Below are 17,474 nucleotides of genomic sequence, written 5' to 3' on the forward strand. Positions count from 1 at the left end.
TATGCCTTTTTTCTTATCATATATATCCCTATATCTTCACTTATTTATAACTAAATTGGAATTGAGAAGTTTTTTACACAAGTTACAGAAGTAATTTGCAACTTCATATTTTTTTTAACACATTTCAAACAATTGTATAAAAATAAAAAAATTGTGATTTAGTAAGAAGGCCTAGGTGGCTCCGTAGTAGCATGGGTGTAAAGAAAACCACATCCAAAAATAATAATAGAAAAAGTAGCAAAGACACGTCATTCCTTTAGCAATTAATCATTGTTCTATTATTTTCTATTGCTTGCTTACGTTGTAATACTATGAGCTGTTCTTGGTGCATATATTACCTACAAATGAAACATGTTCTTTTTTCCCTCCCATCTTCAACCAACACACAAACACACACAAAGGCACCAATATCTCACACCCTTTCCATTGCGTGGATTTGTTTTCAATCTTCACCTGCTCTTACTTAATCTCCATTTTCTCCCAATCTGGCAAATTTCCAACAAAACCTCTTTTGCTAACTTCAATTTATGTAACGTAGTCCTCACATCCTACCAAACCATGCGCATGATCCTTTATTCCTTTCAATAACTTGTCTTTTTTTCATTTCCCTCACTCAACCACTCTATTCCAAAGAAATTTCCACACTCACTCGTACATGAAAAGAGAGAGAGAGGAAAGAAAATGGCCACTTTCTTGTCCATCTGTCTGTAAAACAACATAAACAAATCCATATACATCAGCTATTGCTACCTGCTTCTAGCTCTTTTCTTGGTCAAACTTTATCAATCCAATTATTATTCAGTGCTTCTCAAGAAAACCACTCACCATCTTTCCCTGAAAGATTTTTTATTAATTCCACTATTGTGCATTACATACTCAATTCACATTTTCTTTACAATATGATGGAAACAAAACCTTCACTTTTCATGACAAATTAATCAAACCTTCAATTCTCTTCACAACCCATCAATGGATGGGCTTGTAAAGTCCAAAATTCCTCACGAACGATCCCTCATTGCTCTCTTCAAATCATCACCTTCTTCTTCTTCCTTATCTTCCTCCACCACCACCTCCTCCTCTACTTCTTGGACCCAAGTCCTTCATTCCTTGTCTTCGGTTCCGACCGGCTCAAAGGTTCGGCATGAAGGTGATCTTAATGCAACAAACTTGAGTTCAGAACAGACCTGTTCTCAGATAATAGAAAATGAAGCAACTCATGGAGTTGGATTCATCAATGGCTTTGTTGGTCAAAGTGGACTGGAGTGGAAGGATGTGGAGAAGCGGTTCGACCAAGTGGCCCGAACCGGAAGGAGCACCGAACCGGTTGTGAGATGGTCCGAATTTGGCTTCTGCATTGGTGAGAATAGGAAACTAAAGTCAACAGTTCATCATGTAAACATTATATCACTTGGTTTTACGACCACAAATACAATAATTCATGATGCATTAATGCGTGATGCTTGTTGTGACATTGATAAGTCCTTTTCGTGTTTCTTCTGTTTATCATCTGGCACTGGCAATTAACACAAGAGAATCATCATAGTGAGGAAAGCAGTTAGCCACCTTAGCCATGTTCTTAGGATATGCTATAGTGCCGGAATATAAGACAACTTGTTTCATTTTAATTATTATTCTTCCTACTTTAATTTATTTCAATCATCAATGTTCAACACTTTATTTCTCTTTTTTAAGTCTGCTTTAGCTTAATACCTTTTTAATAATAATAAAAAACCAGATGCCTTATCTATACCTACCAGTTCTTACTTAATTCTGATTTTATTCTTCCAATTATTGTGTTAATTTTCCACTTTCAATTATTTCCTATTTTATAGGGATGCAGTCATCACCAGAGTTTGCCAACGAATTACTGTGTGCACTGAGAGGCGGCGATAATTGGAAATACAAAATCACCAAAGCTGATTTGTACAATCTTTGGTTTCGGATGAAGGATAATTCTTTTAACTCAAGATTGAGAATCTTCTTTGACATGTAATAAAAAAAAAACTTTGCTAAACTCTCTCAAGCACAATTCTGAAATCAACTAGTAATTTTTCCTTTGCTTTAATTTAGGTGCAACAGAAACAAGGATGGAAGAATTACCGAGACAGATATTAAGCAGGTTATTATTTATTTAATGAGATAATCATAATTAACTGTACCAGGTGTGAGGCTGCTTAAATTTGCATGTGTTACTTGTCCTGTTCCGCATGTTGGGGTTGATTTTTTGACCCTTCTGCAGACAAACTCTATGATGGGTTTCTATAATTAATTATAGATGCTGTGGATACAAACCGTCAATTATAATTGGCATATTTCTGTATATAAGTGTTTGTTGTGCGTATGACTAGTTTGTACCTTATACAGACGATTTTATTAACTGCTTCTACAAACAAGCTATCAGTGACACATGATGAAGCAGAGAACTATGCTTCTTTGATCATGGAATCTCTCGACAAGAAAAAGAAAGGCTACATTGAGGTACCAATCAAGCCTCAACCCCCCATTACCAACTGACCCTATTCCATATTTTATTTATCTGAATACAAAGACTCGTCATCATTTGTAGATATCCCAAATGGGGTCTCTATTCAAGGCAAGTCTGTCAAAGGCATACTCTCCAATGAAACAAGTTTCAGCAGCAACAGGCAGCACACAAAACGTTCATTCTAGCAGTGGTGACTTTTGTGAAGAGCAAGAGCCAATGTCAAGGACAGAAGTTCTGATCAGAACTTATTGGAGACGTGCTTGGGTTGTTCTACTTTGGTTCCTTGCATGTTTGGGGTTATTTGTGTGGAAATTTGTTCAGTACCGCCATAGATCAGGTTTTGAGGTCATGGGTTATTGCCTTCCCACGGCTAAAGGTGCAGCTGAGACCTTAAAACTCAACATGGCTCTTGTTCTTCTCCCTGTTTGTAGAAACACCATCACATGGCTCCGCAAGCACCGTCCCATCAACTCTGTCATTCCGTTCAACGACAACATCAACTTCCACAAGGTACACACAGGTTCTCTAATCTCCCCTTCATTTCATGCAAGTTGTTTATACTTCTTAAGGCATAATTCTAAAAATTATTCATATTAAACTTTGATTAATTAATATCGATAAACAAAACAACATTGAATATTGTATGAAAGTTAGATAAGATGTCATATTCACTGAAATGATTCGGCAATATATAGTTGTTAGATGCTTGTATACGACCACCAACTCCTTCTGAGTTTTGGTAAACAAGTTCACTAAATGATAGGAGAATATATTATTGTTAGATGCCTGTATGACCACTGATCCTTTTGATTTTTGGCAAAAAAAAATTGGTTCAAGTATTGATTATCAGACCAAAAAGATGGATGTGTATGACATTTTTGTATTTATCTAAATTAATGTCATAAACAGTTGAACTTAAGTCTACTGAAATATAAAAGATTGATTCCAGAGACCCCATTTGAGATATCTACAAATGATGACGAGTCTCTGTATTGAATTAATTGCAGATATTCAATCTTTTCATACTCTAGATTAACGTGTGAGGAAATATGTATATAGAGAGGGGACTATCTTTAATTATTGATCGGACTTTTGAGATTGAATTCCTACCAAAATTCTAAGAAAAACAAGCAAAAGCACCTAGTGCCATTGACAATAACAATGATATGAAAAAACGAAGTTTTTGGGTTACTTATGCAGGTTATAGCAGGAGGAATAGTGGTGGGTGTGATATTGCACGGAGGAACGCACCTTGCGTGTGATTTCCCAAGAATTAGTGAGTCAGACAGATCAATATTCCGGCAAACAATTGCCGCAGGATTTGGGTACCATCGACCAACGTACGCAGAAATTTTGGCCACGACGGAGGTGGCAAGTGGGATAGCCATGGTGGTGTTAATGGGCGTTGCGTTTTCACTAGCCACCAAGTGGCCAAGGCGTCGCTCACCTGTGTTACCAGTGTCCCTCCGTCGTGTCACTGGCTACAACACCTTTTGGTATTCCCACCATTTGTTTGTCCTTGTCTACGCCCTCCTCATTATTCACTCCATGTTCCTGTTCCTGACCGACAAGTTGATGGAGAAAACGGTACCCCTTTTTTCATGTCTTTTTCCATCCTTATTCTACCTGTTACTATTTACTTTCTCGTGATTCTAGCCTTGACTTTGGTGATTTACCTTTGTAATGGCGTTTCTCTGTGAAACTATAACATCTGCTTTTACATAATGAAAATGTTTTTAATCTAAAACCAGTACATGCAATGGTAAAAAAACTAATCATTCGAGCTTGGTGTTCCATCACTTGTGTTTCTCTTTCTACTTTTTAACATAGATTACATGCATGTAACCTTTTTCTCTCTTGTTTACAGAAAAATATATATATAAAAATGTAACATTGATAATGCGGCCAATGTGCATATTGAACTATTAGCTCTTATGAATTATTTAAACTCCTTGCGACGACTAGTTGCTTATCATTTTGATTACGACAGTAGCAAAAGTTGGTATAAAGCTCTTTAATTTGTTAGCTCTTTCTATTTTCTAAGGTGCATTATTTTGGAACATAATTTTTATCGAAAAAAGTATACAAAAGACGTGACATTGAGAATGTGCTGGGTGAATTATAACCTCTTCTGAATTATTTGAACTCCTCGTTACTTGTTTATTCCTAGTTGCACACATTGTGATTTACAGGATTGCAACAGTTCCTATAAAGCTCTTTAATTTAAAAAATTACAGAACAAATTTTGGTATAGAAATTCAATTTCCATCAATCTTTCCATGTGCAGACATGGATGTACATTGCTTTTCCAGTTTTATTGTACACTGGAGAGAGGATCTTCAGAGCCTGTAGATCTGGATCTTACGAAGTAGATATTTTGAAGGTATTTGATCAGCCTTTTATATTTTCAACTGTTTTTGTAAAATCAGTGGGCTTAAAGTTCTGTCAATAAATTTTATGGTACAGACCAAAATGTGAAAAATTTCAATTTCTTTTATTGTTTTTGTCAATGATAAGAATTATATTATCCTCTTCTTTTTGTCCATGCAGGCTAGTCTCTACCCAGGAAAGGTTCTGTACCTCAAAATGCAAAAACCAGAAGGTTTCAAGTTCCATAGTGGCATGTATATATTCATTCAGTGCCCTCAAATTTCGCCTTTTGAATGGTACTTTTATTTCCTTCAAGTGACCATTTCATTCAAGATATCGTGCAATTTTTATTTAATTGTTTGAACAAATTTTACATAAACACTTCTAAAAATATAAAAAATAAAATAAAATTGTAACTTAAAATTAATTTGCAGACTAAGTTATTTTGTAGAATTTTTTTAATATAACTTCTCTAAATTTTTATTTTTAATTTATAACAAAAAAAATTTTGTCCAACCTAAAAGTGTTTATTGATAAATTTGTTCAAACATATCCTATTTCAATGCATTCTTTCGGTTTTGTGATGTCAAGTAGGTCAATGAATATTGATGTTCTATTTGAGTTTCTTTTGTCTAAATTTTCAGGCATCCATTTTCCTTGACTTCAGGGCCACAAGATGACTACCTCAGTGTGCACATTAGAACACTCGGAGACTGGAGCTACCAAATATATGATCTATTCCAAGAGGTGAAGATAGCAAATTTTAAGTGCAAAAGTATGCTTCTTATTCTTTGGACTCAAAAAAATGCTCCACAATCTGCAGGCAGTGTTATCACGATCACAGGGATGTCCAAAACTGTACATAGATGGCCCTTATGGCTGTGCTGCTCAAGACCATGTAAAATATGACATTCTGGTACTAATTGGTCTTGGAATAGGAGCCACACCGTTCATTAGCATCCTAAAAGATGTAGTTAAAGGTGTCCAGACAACAGAAGTTGATCATGTAAGTTTTTTTATTTGTTTATTCATGTAAGAATTGTCTTACTGTGATGATTATGTCTTCACCAAAATTCAATTGCTCTGCTTCTGTTTCTTTGAACAAATGCCACACTTGGGCATTTGAAATAGAGTGGTCTCAGAAAATGCAGCTTAACAAAGGGTCCATTAAAAGCATATCTTTATTGGGTTACAAGAGAGCCAAACTCTTTTGACTGGTTTAGAGATGTCATGAAGGAAATCTCAAATTCAACCAAAAAGCAGGTATGTCTAACTGTAATTTTGTTTTGATCTTGATGCAATTTAAGATCTTCGAGCATTTTCTTACCAATCTAGTTTTCTATAACCTTGAAGTCCGTTGTGGAGATGCACAATTTCCTGACCAGTGTACATCCAGAAGGAGATATTCGTTCAGCTTTGCTAAGTGTCATTCAAGCCTTGCATCTTGCCAAGAATGGCACCGAAACAGTTTCCAGGACTCCTGTAAGTGCACTTCTCCTTAGTTTTGGCCAATATATGTAGCCAAACTATATAAATTACAAGCAAATTTTAAACTTACTGGAGTGGCGTTAAAGAAATAATTTGTGTCACATTCAGGCTATTGCTTGATTAAAAAACCGTTTCTCTATGGAAATTTTCAGATACACACACATTTTGCTCGACCAAATTGGTTCAACATATTTTCTAGATTGGCTCGCAAGCATGGAGGAGCTAAGATTGGTAAGAAAAATATCCCTCATCAGGATTACTTAATTTTTTTTCTGAAACCCCTTACTTGGTATACATTCCCAACTCTGTGTCTTGTTTAATTATTGAAATAGAAATTTAATTTAGAGGCTAAAGTTTTACCCAACTCTGTTCCAAAGAGGGTAGATTATTTTCCTAACTAAGAATGCTGGTTTTCTTGCACAGGGGTTTTCTACTGTGGACCATCTAAATTAGCAAGAGAATTGACGAAGTTGTGCACCAAATTTTCCACCAAAACCACAACTAGATTTGTTTTCCACAAGGAAAATTATTAAACTTGTTTCTGAAGGAATGACACCTGTTGTACCCATGCCTTGATGAGGTAAGCAGGGTTACCTTCAGAATCCGGGCAGCACCCTTTATTTTGCCAGAGAATCTGTAAATATATTTGCTGCTCTGGTGCCTCCTACATACCAACTTGAAGTAGTTCAGCAATTGAAGAATGAAAGAAAATACGTTAGTCCTCATTCATCGTTGTAAGTTGAGTATCTATCCATTACATTTCGGTTTTTCCTATAGACCTCTAGTAGCAAACCATACGTATAGGAGAAGTATAAATGATGAATAAATTTTACAAAAAGTATTACAACCATACTCTGTAATTACTGGTCTTTACTTTTGACATTAATCTATATCCCTTTTTTACTACAATCTCTAATATGTTTAAGGCAGCAAACTTTGTACACAGAGCTAAAGTAACAAGTAACTAGTGATAATACAGACAACCATCAAACATACTCTTTCTCAATAAATTAGAATTTGTACATATTCTCTGGATTCATCCCTCATCAGGATGAGAACAAAGACATCAAATCAACAAAAAAAAACCACATTTTTTGTTTTTTGTTTCCTGCTATACCTATTTCTTACTACGTTTCTTTTTCTATAATTCAATTGCTCCTCCAACCGAGACACAATTATTTATGGGGCTGTTTGAATCTTGTGCACCATTTTACCATCAGTTCTTCCACACTAGCATCCATGCGGGTACCAACACCACCCCACACAAGCATGTGCCCAACATCTCCAAGGGATGACCCCGTAACCTCGTACACGGCTTTAAACCCAAGTCTACTGTAGAAGCGAACCAACTGTCAAAACAACAACAAATTCAACCCCTCTTGTCCATAACCATACATATCTAAATATGATCATTAATAAGTAAAGCACATGTTCTCCGACAAAGGAAGAGAAAAAAAGTCTATGAATCGATACTGTAAAGACTTCTTGCATCGATATTCAAAATAAATGCAGTGACTTTTATATTATAAAAAAGTTAAAACCATACCAATTTAATAAGAGTGTAAAAAAAGTACAAAATATGATTAAACTGGTGAATAACGAGTAAAAGGTGTGACATTTTGGATAAGGTTGGTGAGAAGAGAACCTTGGAATGGTAAAGATCGGAGTCGTTGATGGCCAATAGCTGCGCTATTTTGCAGCCAGAATCATAACCGTGTCGAATTGCAACGGCTCCAATGAACAAGCCAAGGCCAAAGATTGATTTCTCCATGCCCAGTGTGTCTCTTCGTAGTTTAATCGAGTCCAAGTGAAGAATTTTGCCATGTACCCAGAATCTTATGAACCCCTCGGCCCTTCCGAGCTCTGCGTCGGTTACCAAGCTCCTTGCGGTGATTCTGAAAAAGGGTCCCAGAGTTTTGAGGTGAAGGTCGAGTTTCTGCGCTCGCGACGCTTCCAGAATTTGGGACATGGTTGGCAGAGGTGGTTCGCTGGTAGCAATTGCGGTGGCGCGTGAGAACTTGGGTTTTGGAAGGGAATTAAAGTTGAAGAGGGGTGAGATTGAAGATAGAGGAAGTTGAGGTGTGGTTTGAAATGGTGGGTTGAAGTGGGAAAATGCGTTGTTGCATAAATTCATAGTCATGTAGCCACTGAAACCGATTCTGCTCCAACTTTTGCAAAATTCCACAGTTTTTATTTATAGTTCTTTTGTAGTGTTTTTTTACAAGATGCGGTGGATGGGAATGCTCTTGCAAACATTATTTGCGAACAGTTCCACTGCTTCTTTGGCGTGTAATGCATTTTGCTAGTGTCTTCCGCACACTGTCAAGTTTTATTTTATACGTCTTACAATTAAAAAAATATTTTTAACATAGATTGTATCAGACATAATATCATTTTTAATCATTAATAAAATTTTAAAACATTAAATTTCAAATTAAAAAATCATTTAAACTTGTACCTAACACTATAATGCCTCGACAAAATGTTATACAATATATACATATATATTGAGTAGAACATCAATTTTTTTCAGCAATTTGTCACACTTCATATATTCCTTTTAAATATTTTATTAAATATGTTCTAGTAAAACTTAAAACTTGTTTCATTAACATGTTGAAAAATTATTATTTGTATGTTAGGGTGATTTGTTGAACTTATTTTATAACTGGTACACAAATAATTTTTTTAGTTGTTTATTATATGACGTCTTAGTTTACATGATCTAGATTATAACTGAAGTTAAAATATATACTTTTTGTAATAAGTTCCTTTACTTGAAATTATTACATTTGAAATTGGAATATCATCTCATTTATCCCTCACTACACACTCTTAAATGGGTCACAACACCATAATAAGTATTAATATACAGAATCACACTCAATTATAATATCAAATAAATATTCACATACATGACATGTATCTCATCATCATCCTCACATACATACATGTAGACACATAGTTAACAATTCATATGTACATCCCAATACAACATATTTATCATTAGATGCATGTCACTTTAGCCAACTTATATCGCTTTAGTGACCTTATATTGCTTAAGTAACACCAATTCTATAGAAGAAAATATTGACTTGTTCTCTCTCTCTTCTTCATTATGTATCACTCAAATGTTACATTACTATGTGGATGATGAATGCATATAATTCACATAAAATAAAATACAAATTTATAAATTATTTAAAATTTAAATCTATATCTAGATCAATTACTTAAATTGGATCATGATTCCCTAAACTACATTTTAATTGCCAAAGTCACACTTGTCATGTCTAATCTTCTCTTTGACTTTTCTCCTTGTTGGAAAATATAATGAGTTGAACTTGGACTTGGTTAACTTCAAAATTTTCTTTGCCTTCCAAAGCTCATATTCCCTAATTTTGTTTAACTTAATAGACCACATACAAAATTACTATTTGCTCCTATTTAACAAATGAAAGAAAAGAAAAAGAAAATTCTAATTTTTAATATTCACATTCCAAGTAAATTCTATTTTACTTATTTAAAACTAAATAAGATCCTCACTATCTACTCACTAATTATTGCATAAGAATACTTATTGTATAATGCAACAAGCTTAAGATTATTTGTTGCATGCTTTGATAAATCTAAAAAAATATCAGACATCATTATTACATTTTAATGTTTAAGTGATATATTCTGTCATTTAAGTATTTATGTTAGCATTTCAATGACATTAAACGATACATATAGTCATTATCTACTGCTTGAGTGATAGTTAGTCCGTCATTTAGTCATTTCAATCCAAAAATATCACAATTTGGTTTCTAACAAAATCAATTATATACTATGTTTAAACTATCCCATAACATTAATTATACTCACAATAATGTATATATAATCTATAAAATTCTATTACAGTATCATGATCATCCAACTTGTACATGATTATATATTTTATCATTACACCATTTTAACAATCATACACTTCGCACATCTAAAATAATATAAAAAATTGAACATGTATTATAATTAATTTCTCTTATTTGGAGTAAATCTAACTTATAATCTAAATAACACTATATTCCATTAGTTCACTACTAATTAGATAAAAATCCACACTATATAAAAACAACTTTTCTCCTTGTCAAATCAAAATTACTTTCAAATTTTCAATACCATGAAAAAGAGAAGAAAAATAAATGAAACTATTGTAAGAATACGAAATCTTACCGCAATTAAGATTTTAACTGTTTTATCTTGATAACTTTTAGTACCTCTCAAATATAATAATAAATAATAATTTGAAAACTATAAAAATAAAGAAAACATTTTGAGAAATATAAAATTCTTACAATGTAAAGAATAAAATTTTAATAGTCTCTTTATAATTTTTTTTATTTTTTATTCTTTATCTATAAAAATATATAATATAAGAGATTATCATAGAGTTAAAAAGTCATTGTCGCCTTCTAATCCTTCTTGTATCATATGTTAATATGGGACTACAATACATATTATTTAGTGATACAGTGTGATATTAATACATAATAAAACATATTATTTAGAACACAAGATTTTATCTCTAAATCTCACGATAATTTTAGGTTTTGGTTTTTAATTTTTTTTAAATATTTCAATTTGTTAAAACTGAAAAAGTAGCCTATGATAAAATGATATTTTTTAAAGCAAAAACAACCGTTTATCTATTTATTTATTTATTTATATACAATCATATTAACTTTGTTCTTTTTATAATAAAGTATAATGAATTAAAGCAAAATTTACTCTTGTCAAGCTATCATCTTTCATAACTTTTTTTTTATTCCAACTTTAAGAAACTAAAATCATAATTAATTCATTATTTAATATATTTTTCTTCTTTGTCCTCTCTTTCTCCAAAAGGTTCTTACAAAGGTTTAGTTGGCTACAGAAGTGTAGTTCTTGACAAGGATTGAGGTTAGAAGGGTTTAACGAAAACAAACTTAACTATCTTTACAAAATCAAGACAAATAACAAATACACACAAAGGGGAAGATCAAGACAAATAACAAATTAAGTATTTGGAATAGAAAAATATATAAAAAAACAAAAAAAAACACAAAGGGGGAAGAAGAGGTATATAAAAAAAATATTACGAAGATAAAAAAAAATCAAAATATACGGATAACACAAAATAATTATTAAACAAGTTAAATAAAAAAAAGTAATAAATAAGATATCAAATTATATTTTCAGATTTTCATTTTAACTTATTTCATTTGATTATTTTTATAATATTCAATTTGATACTATAAAATTTTAAAATAATATATTTGATGTGACCTTTCCTCCAATACAACCAACACTAATGGAAAATATTGGATATTTTTAAAAAATAGGATATCAAATTCAATATTTTTTATAACAGATAAATTACATTTTAATTTAGATAATAGACTATTAAAAGTGTAAATTAAATTAAAAAAATATACAAAAGTTAGAATAGTTTTGTGGATAAGAATATTTTGTTATTTTCTAATAAAAATGTTTTAAACATTTTTCTTAATTTTTTTAATCTTTTTCCTATCTATCATTTTCATTTTTTTACAAAATAAATTTTAATACACTTTTCTAAGACTGGCGAAAATATTTACACTTCTTCATATGTGTATTTACAATTTTTTCATAGTTTTATTATTTTTATAAACAATCAAGTAAAAAATAATTTTTTAAAATATACAATTTTATAAAAACAGTACAATAAATTATTTAATCATTTATTTTATTAAATAAATAAATAAATAATTGTTTTATTTATTAAAGAATAAAATTGTCTAATTACCAAAAAATACCAAAATACACTAAGGCTCTGTTTGTTTCTCGGAGCGGAAAAGCGTCAATTCACTGTTCACAAACGAAAGTTGGAAAATCAATGCAAAATAATTTTAAAAACACGAAAATCGAAAATGTTTTCTCCCTCAAAACTTTCTTCGCAGATTGTCAAGAAAGTTGTATTTCTTTGCAGATTGCGAAAAAAGTTGTATGTGTATATATATATTTAATTAATTAATATTAATTTACTGTTTTATCCATATATTTTAAATTAAAATTAAAATTATTTTTATTTATAACAGAATTATAATTTAAATATAAAAAATATAATTAAAATTATAAAATAAAATAACATAATTAATCATATTATATATATAATAAATTATAAACATAAATAATAATAATAATAAATATACTTTTTAATAATTAAAAAATAAATTTATATAATAATTATATTAATTTAAAAAATTAAAATTAAAATTAATAATGTTATTTATAATAAAAATAAGTTTTTATCAAATATTTATAATAATAAATATTTAAATAATATTTTTAATAAAAAATCATTATAATTTATAAATAAATAAATAAAATTAATTTTTTAACAATTTTAAAATGTAAGAGCAAATATGTAAAGTTACATTTTTATTAATTAAAAAAAATACAATTTCAATAACACTCATCACATCACTCACAAACTTTCATAAACTTTCCTCATACTTTCCACTCTATTTACCTTAATCCAAACACCCTAACTTTCTTTACATTTTCTCTTCAAATCATCTGAAATTCACTCCCTCATTTCCATTATCTAATCCAAACAAAACATAAATGATATATGTTTTGTATATGTATATACAATTATGTAACTTTTACAATTTTACAATTTATTATTTTCACAGTTTTATTATTTTTATGAATAATTAATTAAAAATAATATAATTTTTTTAAAATAACATTAAAAATATATAATCCCTATTTTCAAAAGATAAATTATTTAAATATTTAAAAATAAAAAATATTTAACTATTTATATTATTAAATAAATATATCAAAGGATAATATTTTTCAATTAAAATATAGAAAATTATTAAATAAATAAAATTTATTTATTAAAAGATAAAATTCTCTAATAAAAATGTTGAGTAAAAAGAAGGTTTTATAAGGATTTTATAAGTTATATCATAACTTGAATATGATTTTATATTTAAAAAAATTTCACTACAAATTAGCATCATAATATAACTTGTATATTTAAATTTTGTTATTATTATAAATTTTATGATGTAAAACAAACCAACAAATAAATAATAGAATGGAGAAGAAAGAAAATAGTATGATTAAATAAGTTGTAAATCATATCTTTAAAATTTAAATCAAAATGACGACACTAGAAATCCATGTAGTGTGTAAGTATGTATATATATATATATATATATATATATATATATATATATAGATATAGTTTTTCCATCTTAGAGGATTTGGTGTGTTGTAATAGTTTTACCTGATTACACCAAACCGGAACCCTAACAAGAATCAATGGCGTCTTCTTCGTCTTTGGCAAAGCGATGCCATTACGAAGTGCTCGATCTCTCCCAAGATTGCGCCCCAGAAGAGATCCGCTCCGCCTACCGCCGTCTCGCTCTTCAGCGCCACCCGGACAAGCTCGTAAAATCGGGTCTCTCCCAAGAAGAAGCCACCGCGCAGTTTCAAGAACTCCAACACGCATACGAAGTTCTATCCGACCCCAAGGAACGCGCTTGGTACGATTCTCACCGTTCCCAAATCCTCTTTTCCGACCCCAATTCCCTCTCCAAATCACTCGTCCCCGACCTCTTCTCCTTTTTCTCAAACACCGTCTATTCCGGCTACTCCGACACCGGAAAGGGCTTCTATAAAGTTTATTCTGATGTTTTCGATAAAATCCTTGCTAACGAGATCAATTTCGCTCGGAAAATGGGGCTCGGAGTTGATGCGGTTCGACAGGCTCCTGTAATGGGGAACCTGGATAGCCCCTACGCGCAGGTCACTGCGTTTTATGGATATTGGTTAGGGTTTTGTACTGTGATGGATTTTTGTTGGGTGGATGAGTATGATGTTATGGCAGGGCCGAACCGGAAGTCGAGGCGGCTTATGGAGGAGGAGAATAATAAGGTGAGGAGGAAGGCGAGAAGAGAGTATAATGATACTGTGAGGAGGTTGGGGGATTTTGTGAAGAAGAGGGATAAGAGGGTAATTGACATGAAGGTGAAGAGGAGTGCGGAGATGGAGAGGAAGAAGGAGGAGGAGAGGGAGAGGAAGAAAAGGTTGGAGCAGGAGAGGAAGGAGAGGGCCATGGCGTATGAGGAGCCTGATTGGGCTAAGGTGGAGGTGGAGGAGGTAGTGGAGGAATGGGTTGAAGAGGGGGATGAGGAGAAGAAGAATGATAAGGAGTTTTATTGTGTGCTCTGTGGGAAGAAGTTTAAGAGTGAGAAGCAGTGGAAGAACCATGAGCAGTCCAAGAAGCATAAGGAGAGGGTTGCGGAGTTCAGGGATTCCATTGGTGATGAGGAGGATTTAGAAGAAGGAAAGGAGGGATTGGGAAGTGAGGAAGATGGGGTTGGGGTGAATGGTGATGGTGGTAATGGGGTTGGAGTGAATGGTGTTGGTGATTTGGAGACGAGGATTCGGGATGGTCTTAATGTTGAAGAGGGGGTAATTAGAAACGGGGTTGAGCTGGATGATGAAGATGGCGGCGGCGGTGATGGTGATGATGATGATGATGACGACGAGTTTTCTGAAGCTTCGCATGTGAAAGAGGGGGAAGATGCCAATGGGTCGGTCAATCTTGACGATAATGGCAATCAAGATGATGATAACGATGAAAATGGTGTTCTTGAAGCAATGGTGGCTGGCCACAAGAACAGAAAGCCACGAGCTTCAACGCACAAATCCAAAGCTTCAATAGTTCCATCTCAAATTGAAACTGAGAATGATGAAGTTGGCCCTATGGAATATAACAACCGGAAGAGCACAAAAAAGAAACGTGGAGCTAAGAAAGAGAGGGGTAGGAAAAATTGGGAAGAATCTCAGGAGCCTGCTGCCAGTTGCAATGATGAGAATATAAACGGTAATGGAAATGACAATTCTCATGCAGAGGAGTCTTGTTCCCAACATTTTGTGGAAAATGAGGATAATAGTATGGGTAACGAGCAGCAGGTTAGTAGAGGTAATAAGATTTCAAACCAATCCGCTGATAAAAAGGGTGCTGGCAAGGACACAAAAATCAAAGCCAAAATTTCATCCAAAGGAAGAAAAGCAAAGGTAAGAACTTCTGAGTATACCTTCTCTGTTCTCCATGACTCATAAGACATGTTGCTGCAACTGCTGTCACTCTATCTTTTATTTTAGTAGTTTCCTGAACTTGAAACCTGCATTTGTACTCCGATAGTTTTTGCGTTTTAAGGGAAGCATTTTATAGATAGGTAAAATTGGGACCAAGGTTGTAAAAAACGGTTCATGATAATAATTTTTGGTGCAATGTCAAGATTTTTAGGGTGTCCACAACCACAATTATAGCCGCATTTGTCCAAAGTTCCTTGCAAGATTAAGAAACTCGACAACAATAACTGCACCTGCAATTTGAAACCTTGAATCAGACAAAAACATAACATATGAGTTCTGCTTTATGTTTAGGGTATTTTAAAAGTTGAATAAACCTGAATTTAAATTGTGGTTATGTGGTATATAAATATAGTAGTTGTCACAGTTACCCTAATATATTAGAATGTTGGGAAATGGAGTAGCGGGGGCCAAATTCCCTCGTTCAACTTTGGCTTCTCCCAAAGTCGAGTAGATTTGAGAGTGACTTTTACATTGATTAGACTAAATCATCTTAAATTTAATAGTTTTATTTGACTATTATGAGCTCTAACTGTATAATAAGGAATTTGTTTATCTCTGCTTCCCTTCATTCACCTCCACCACTACATAGGTGCTCCGGTCCCTTTTCTTTGAACCAAACAGTGTTTTAAAAGGACCAGACACGCTTAACCATTCTGTTCCTAACGATTAGCGAGCAATACCTGGAAGTAATTTGTTGGCACAATCCTTGGTTGTTCAGTTTTCCAATTTCTTTCATGTTTATTCTCTGTTATAGTTTTTCTGTAGCCATGATAGGATCTGTAATGTTTTCTGGCCTTGCCTTACAATCAAGCTGCTTTTTGTGCTCCATAAACTGATTGTGATTTTGTTTTTTGAATAAGGTGACATCAAAAAACATTGGTAATACTTGTGATGCGTGTGGAGAGGAGTTTGAATCAAGGTAATTTTATGCCTCTCTTATTTATGAAAACAAATTTCATATTGTTCTAAATAATAAATCTTGATATATCAGACTGAACTGTTGCATAACTTAATTTGATTTGCTACGCAGAAATAAATTACATAGACATCTAGGCGATTCTGGGCATGCGACAATACTAAGAGGTCGATAAAAGAAACTACAGTTGGAATTATTCAGTTCAATCGCAGTATTATTCCAGTTGGAGATATTGACCAACAAAAAAGATTGGTCCATTCTTTAATTCTTAATATAGTGCTAAAATCATTTTTGAGTAATCCTTCGGCATTCTGTTATAGTCGAGAGAGTCGTGGACATAGGTCTTTGCACTAATTTGAATTGATCCCTTTGTATGTCGTCAATTTTTTAGTTTCAACGAAATATTGTGATGATGATAGTAAAAGAAATTATTGAATGATTATAGATGATATTTTCAATCTTTTAAGATATTCACCTACAGTTTAGAAGTCTCAATGGATCTTGAATCCCCCTAACAATATCTTGTAAACACTTTTTATTAGGCTGATCTAATTATGCATTTAAGAGATAAAGCAATCCAAGTGTCTTTGGTCAGTTACTTTACGCATTGTCACATCCAAGTATTTTGTAAAGTGATAAAATGAGTGGTTATCGTTGTTAAGTTTACAAGCACCTAAGAATATTTCGCCTATGAGGCCAAAACAGGACAGTTGATGGATAAAACCCCTTACAGTGATTAGTTGACCATCTTGGAACTTTTCTCACGGTCAAGTATCTTTTCTTCATCCTAAAATATAGTTACTTTGCTCAGAAGTTACCAAAGTGAGAGTATGTTAGAGAAATCCCCCAAATTGGTGTTTGAGCCAACGCGATAAAAGCCTTGCCAAGCTGATCATTATCGTTTACTCTCATTCCTGTGTAACGTGCGCTTTGTGCTTGAATATGGAATCTAGAGGTACAAGTGCCTTCTTTTTCTTTTTTATTTACAAACAAGTGTCTTCCACTTCAGTATTCCTGCCTCTCGGGTTACGG

General features: G+C 32.6%; 3 protein-coding genes and 1 long non-coding RNA gene across 8 annotated transcripts; 2 read left to right on the top strand and 2 right to left on the bottom strand.

Annotated features, from left to right (window-relative positions):
* Positions 1-370: 370 nt before the first annotated feature.
* LOC137807717 (respiratory burst oxidase homolog protein A) lies at positions 371-7,252 on the top strand. Of its 4 annotated transcripts, none has more exons than XR_011080583.2 (14): positions 371-1,357; positions 1,833-1,989; positions 2,071-2,119; positions 2,365-2,478; positions 2,567-2,995; positions 3,686-4,072; positions 4,773-4,868; positions 5,036-5,151; positions 5,500-5,602; positions 5,679-5,861; positions 5,998-6,118; positions 6,209-6,337; positions 6,496-6,574; positions 6,767-7,252. XR_011080583.2 is itself a non-coding variant. In XM_068608483.2 (14 exons), exons 1-14 carry the CDS (start codon positions 970-972, stop codon positions 6,874-6,876), a joined length of 2,472 nt encoding a protein of 823 aa, XP_068464584.2. In that variant the 5' UTR covers positions 371-969; the 3' UTR covers positions 6,877-7,252. The 4 variants fall into 4 exon arrangements, 1 of the variants encoding a protein (XP_068464584.2); XM_068608483.2 differs by having other exon boundaries at positions 5,987-6,118; XR_016519118.1 differs by having other exon boundaries at positions 688-1,357; positions 5,523-5,602; positions 5,987-6,118.
* Positions 2,286-3,877, bottom strand: LOC137807719 (uncharacterized). 2 transcript variants are annotated; one of them, XR_011080585.2, is made up of 2 exons: positions 3,737-3,877; positions 2,286-3,062 (listed from the first exon to the last, which is right to left on the bottom strand). It is a non-coding gene; the product is annotated as an uncharacterized LOC137807719 (long non-coding RNA). The 2 variants fall into 2 exon arrangements; XR_016519120.1 differs by having other exon boundaries at positions 2,286-3,020; positions 3,737-3,853.
* Positions 7,253-7,314: 62 nt separating the features above from the next.
* Positions 7,315-8,624, bottom strand: LOC137807718 (uncharacterized). The gene is made up of 2 exons (XM_090299494.1): positions 7,989-8,624; positions 7,315-7,692 (listed from the first exon to the last, which is right to left on the bottom strand). Exons 1-2 carry the CDS (start codon positions 8,481-8,483, stop codon positions 7,519-7,521), a joined length of 669 nt encoding a protein of 222 aa, XP_090155620.1. The 5' UTR covers positions 8,484-8,624; the 3' UTR covers positions 7,315-7,518.
* Positions 8,625-13,598: 4,974 nt separating this feature from the next.
* On the top strand, positions 13,599-16,922 carry LOC137807715 (DNAJ heat shock N-terminal domain-containing protein). The gene is made up of 3 exons (XM_068608480.2): positions 13,599-15,445; positions 16,387-16,445; positions 16,557-16,922. The coding sequence occupies exons 1-3, from the start codon at positions 13,682-13,684 to the stop codon at positions 16,615-16,617; spliced, it is 1,884 nt and encodes a 627-aa protein (XP_068464581.1). The 5' UTR covers positions 13,599-13,681; the 3' UTR covers positions 16,618-16,922.
* The last annotated feature ends 552 nt before the right edge of the window (positions 16,923-17,474 follow it).

This window comes from Phaseolus vulgaris, chromosome 3 (assembly GCF_051622355.1).
Source record: "Phaseolus vulgaris cultivar YP4 chromosome 3, ASM5162235v1, whole genome shotgun sequence".
In the NCBI taxonomy this organism is placed as follows: Eukaryota; Viridiplantae; Streptophyta; class Magnoliopsida; order Fabales; family Fabaceae; genus Phaseolus; species Phaseolus vulgaris.

Excerpts from the sequence above, each read along its gene's own strand:
- LOC137807715 (XM_068608480.2), top strand. The coding sequence starts at position 13,682 with ATGGCGTCTTCTTCGTCTTTGGCAAAGCGATGCCATTACGAAGTGCTC. Across the intron at positions 15,446-16,386 it reads CCAAAGGAAGAAAAGCAAAG|GTGACATCAAAAAACATTGG; the intron begins GTAAGAACTTCT and ends TTTTTGAATAAG. Across the intron at positions 16,446-16,556 it reads GGAGAGGAGTTTGAATCAAG|AAATAAATTACATAGACATC; the intron begins GTAATTTTATGC and ends TTTGCTACGCAG.
- LOC137807718 (XM_090299494.1), bottom strand. The coding sequence starts at position 8,483 with ATGACTATGAATTTATGCAACAACGCATTTTCCCACTTCAACCCACCA. Across the intron at positions 7,693-7,988 it reads CCGATCTTTACCATTCCAAG|TTGGTTCGCTTCTACAGTAG; the intron begins GTTCTCTTCTCA and ends TTGTTTTGACAG.
- LOC137807717 (XM_068608483.2), top strand. The coding sequence starts at position 970 with ATGGATGGGCTTGTAAAGTCCAAAATTCCTCACGAACGATCCCTCATT. Across the intron at positions 1,358-1,832 it reads CGAATTTGGCTTCTGCATTG|GGATGCAGTCATCACCAGAG; the intron begins GTGAGAATAGGA and ends CCTATTTTATAG. Across the intron at positions 2,120-2,364 it reads CCGAGACAGATATTAAGCAG|ACGATTTTATTAACTGCTTC; the intron begins GTTATTATTTAT and ends TACCTTATACAG.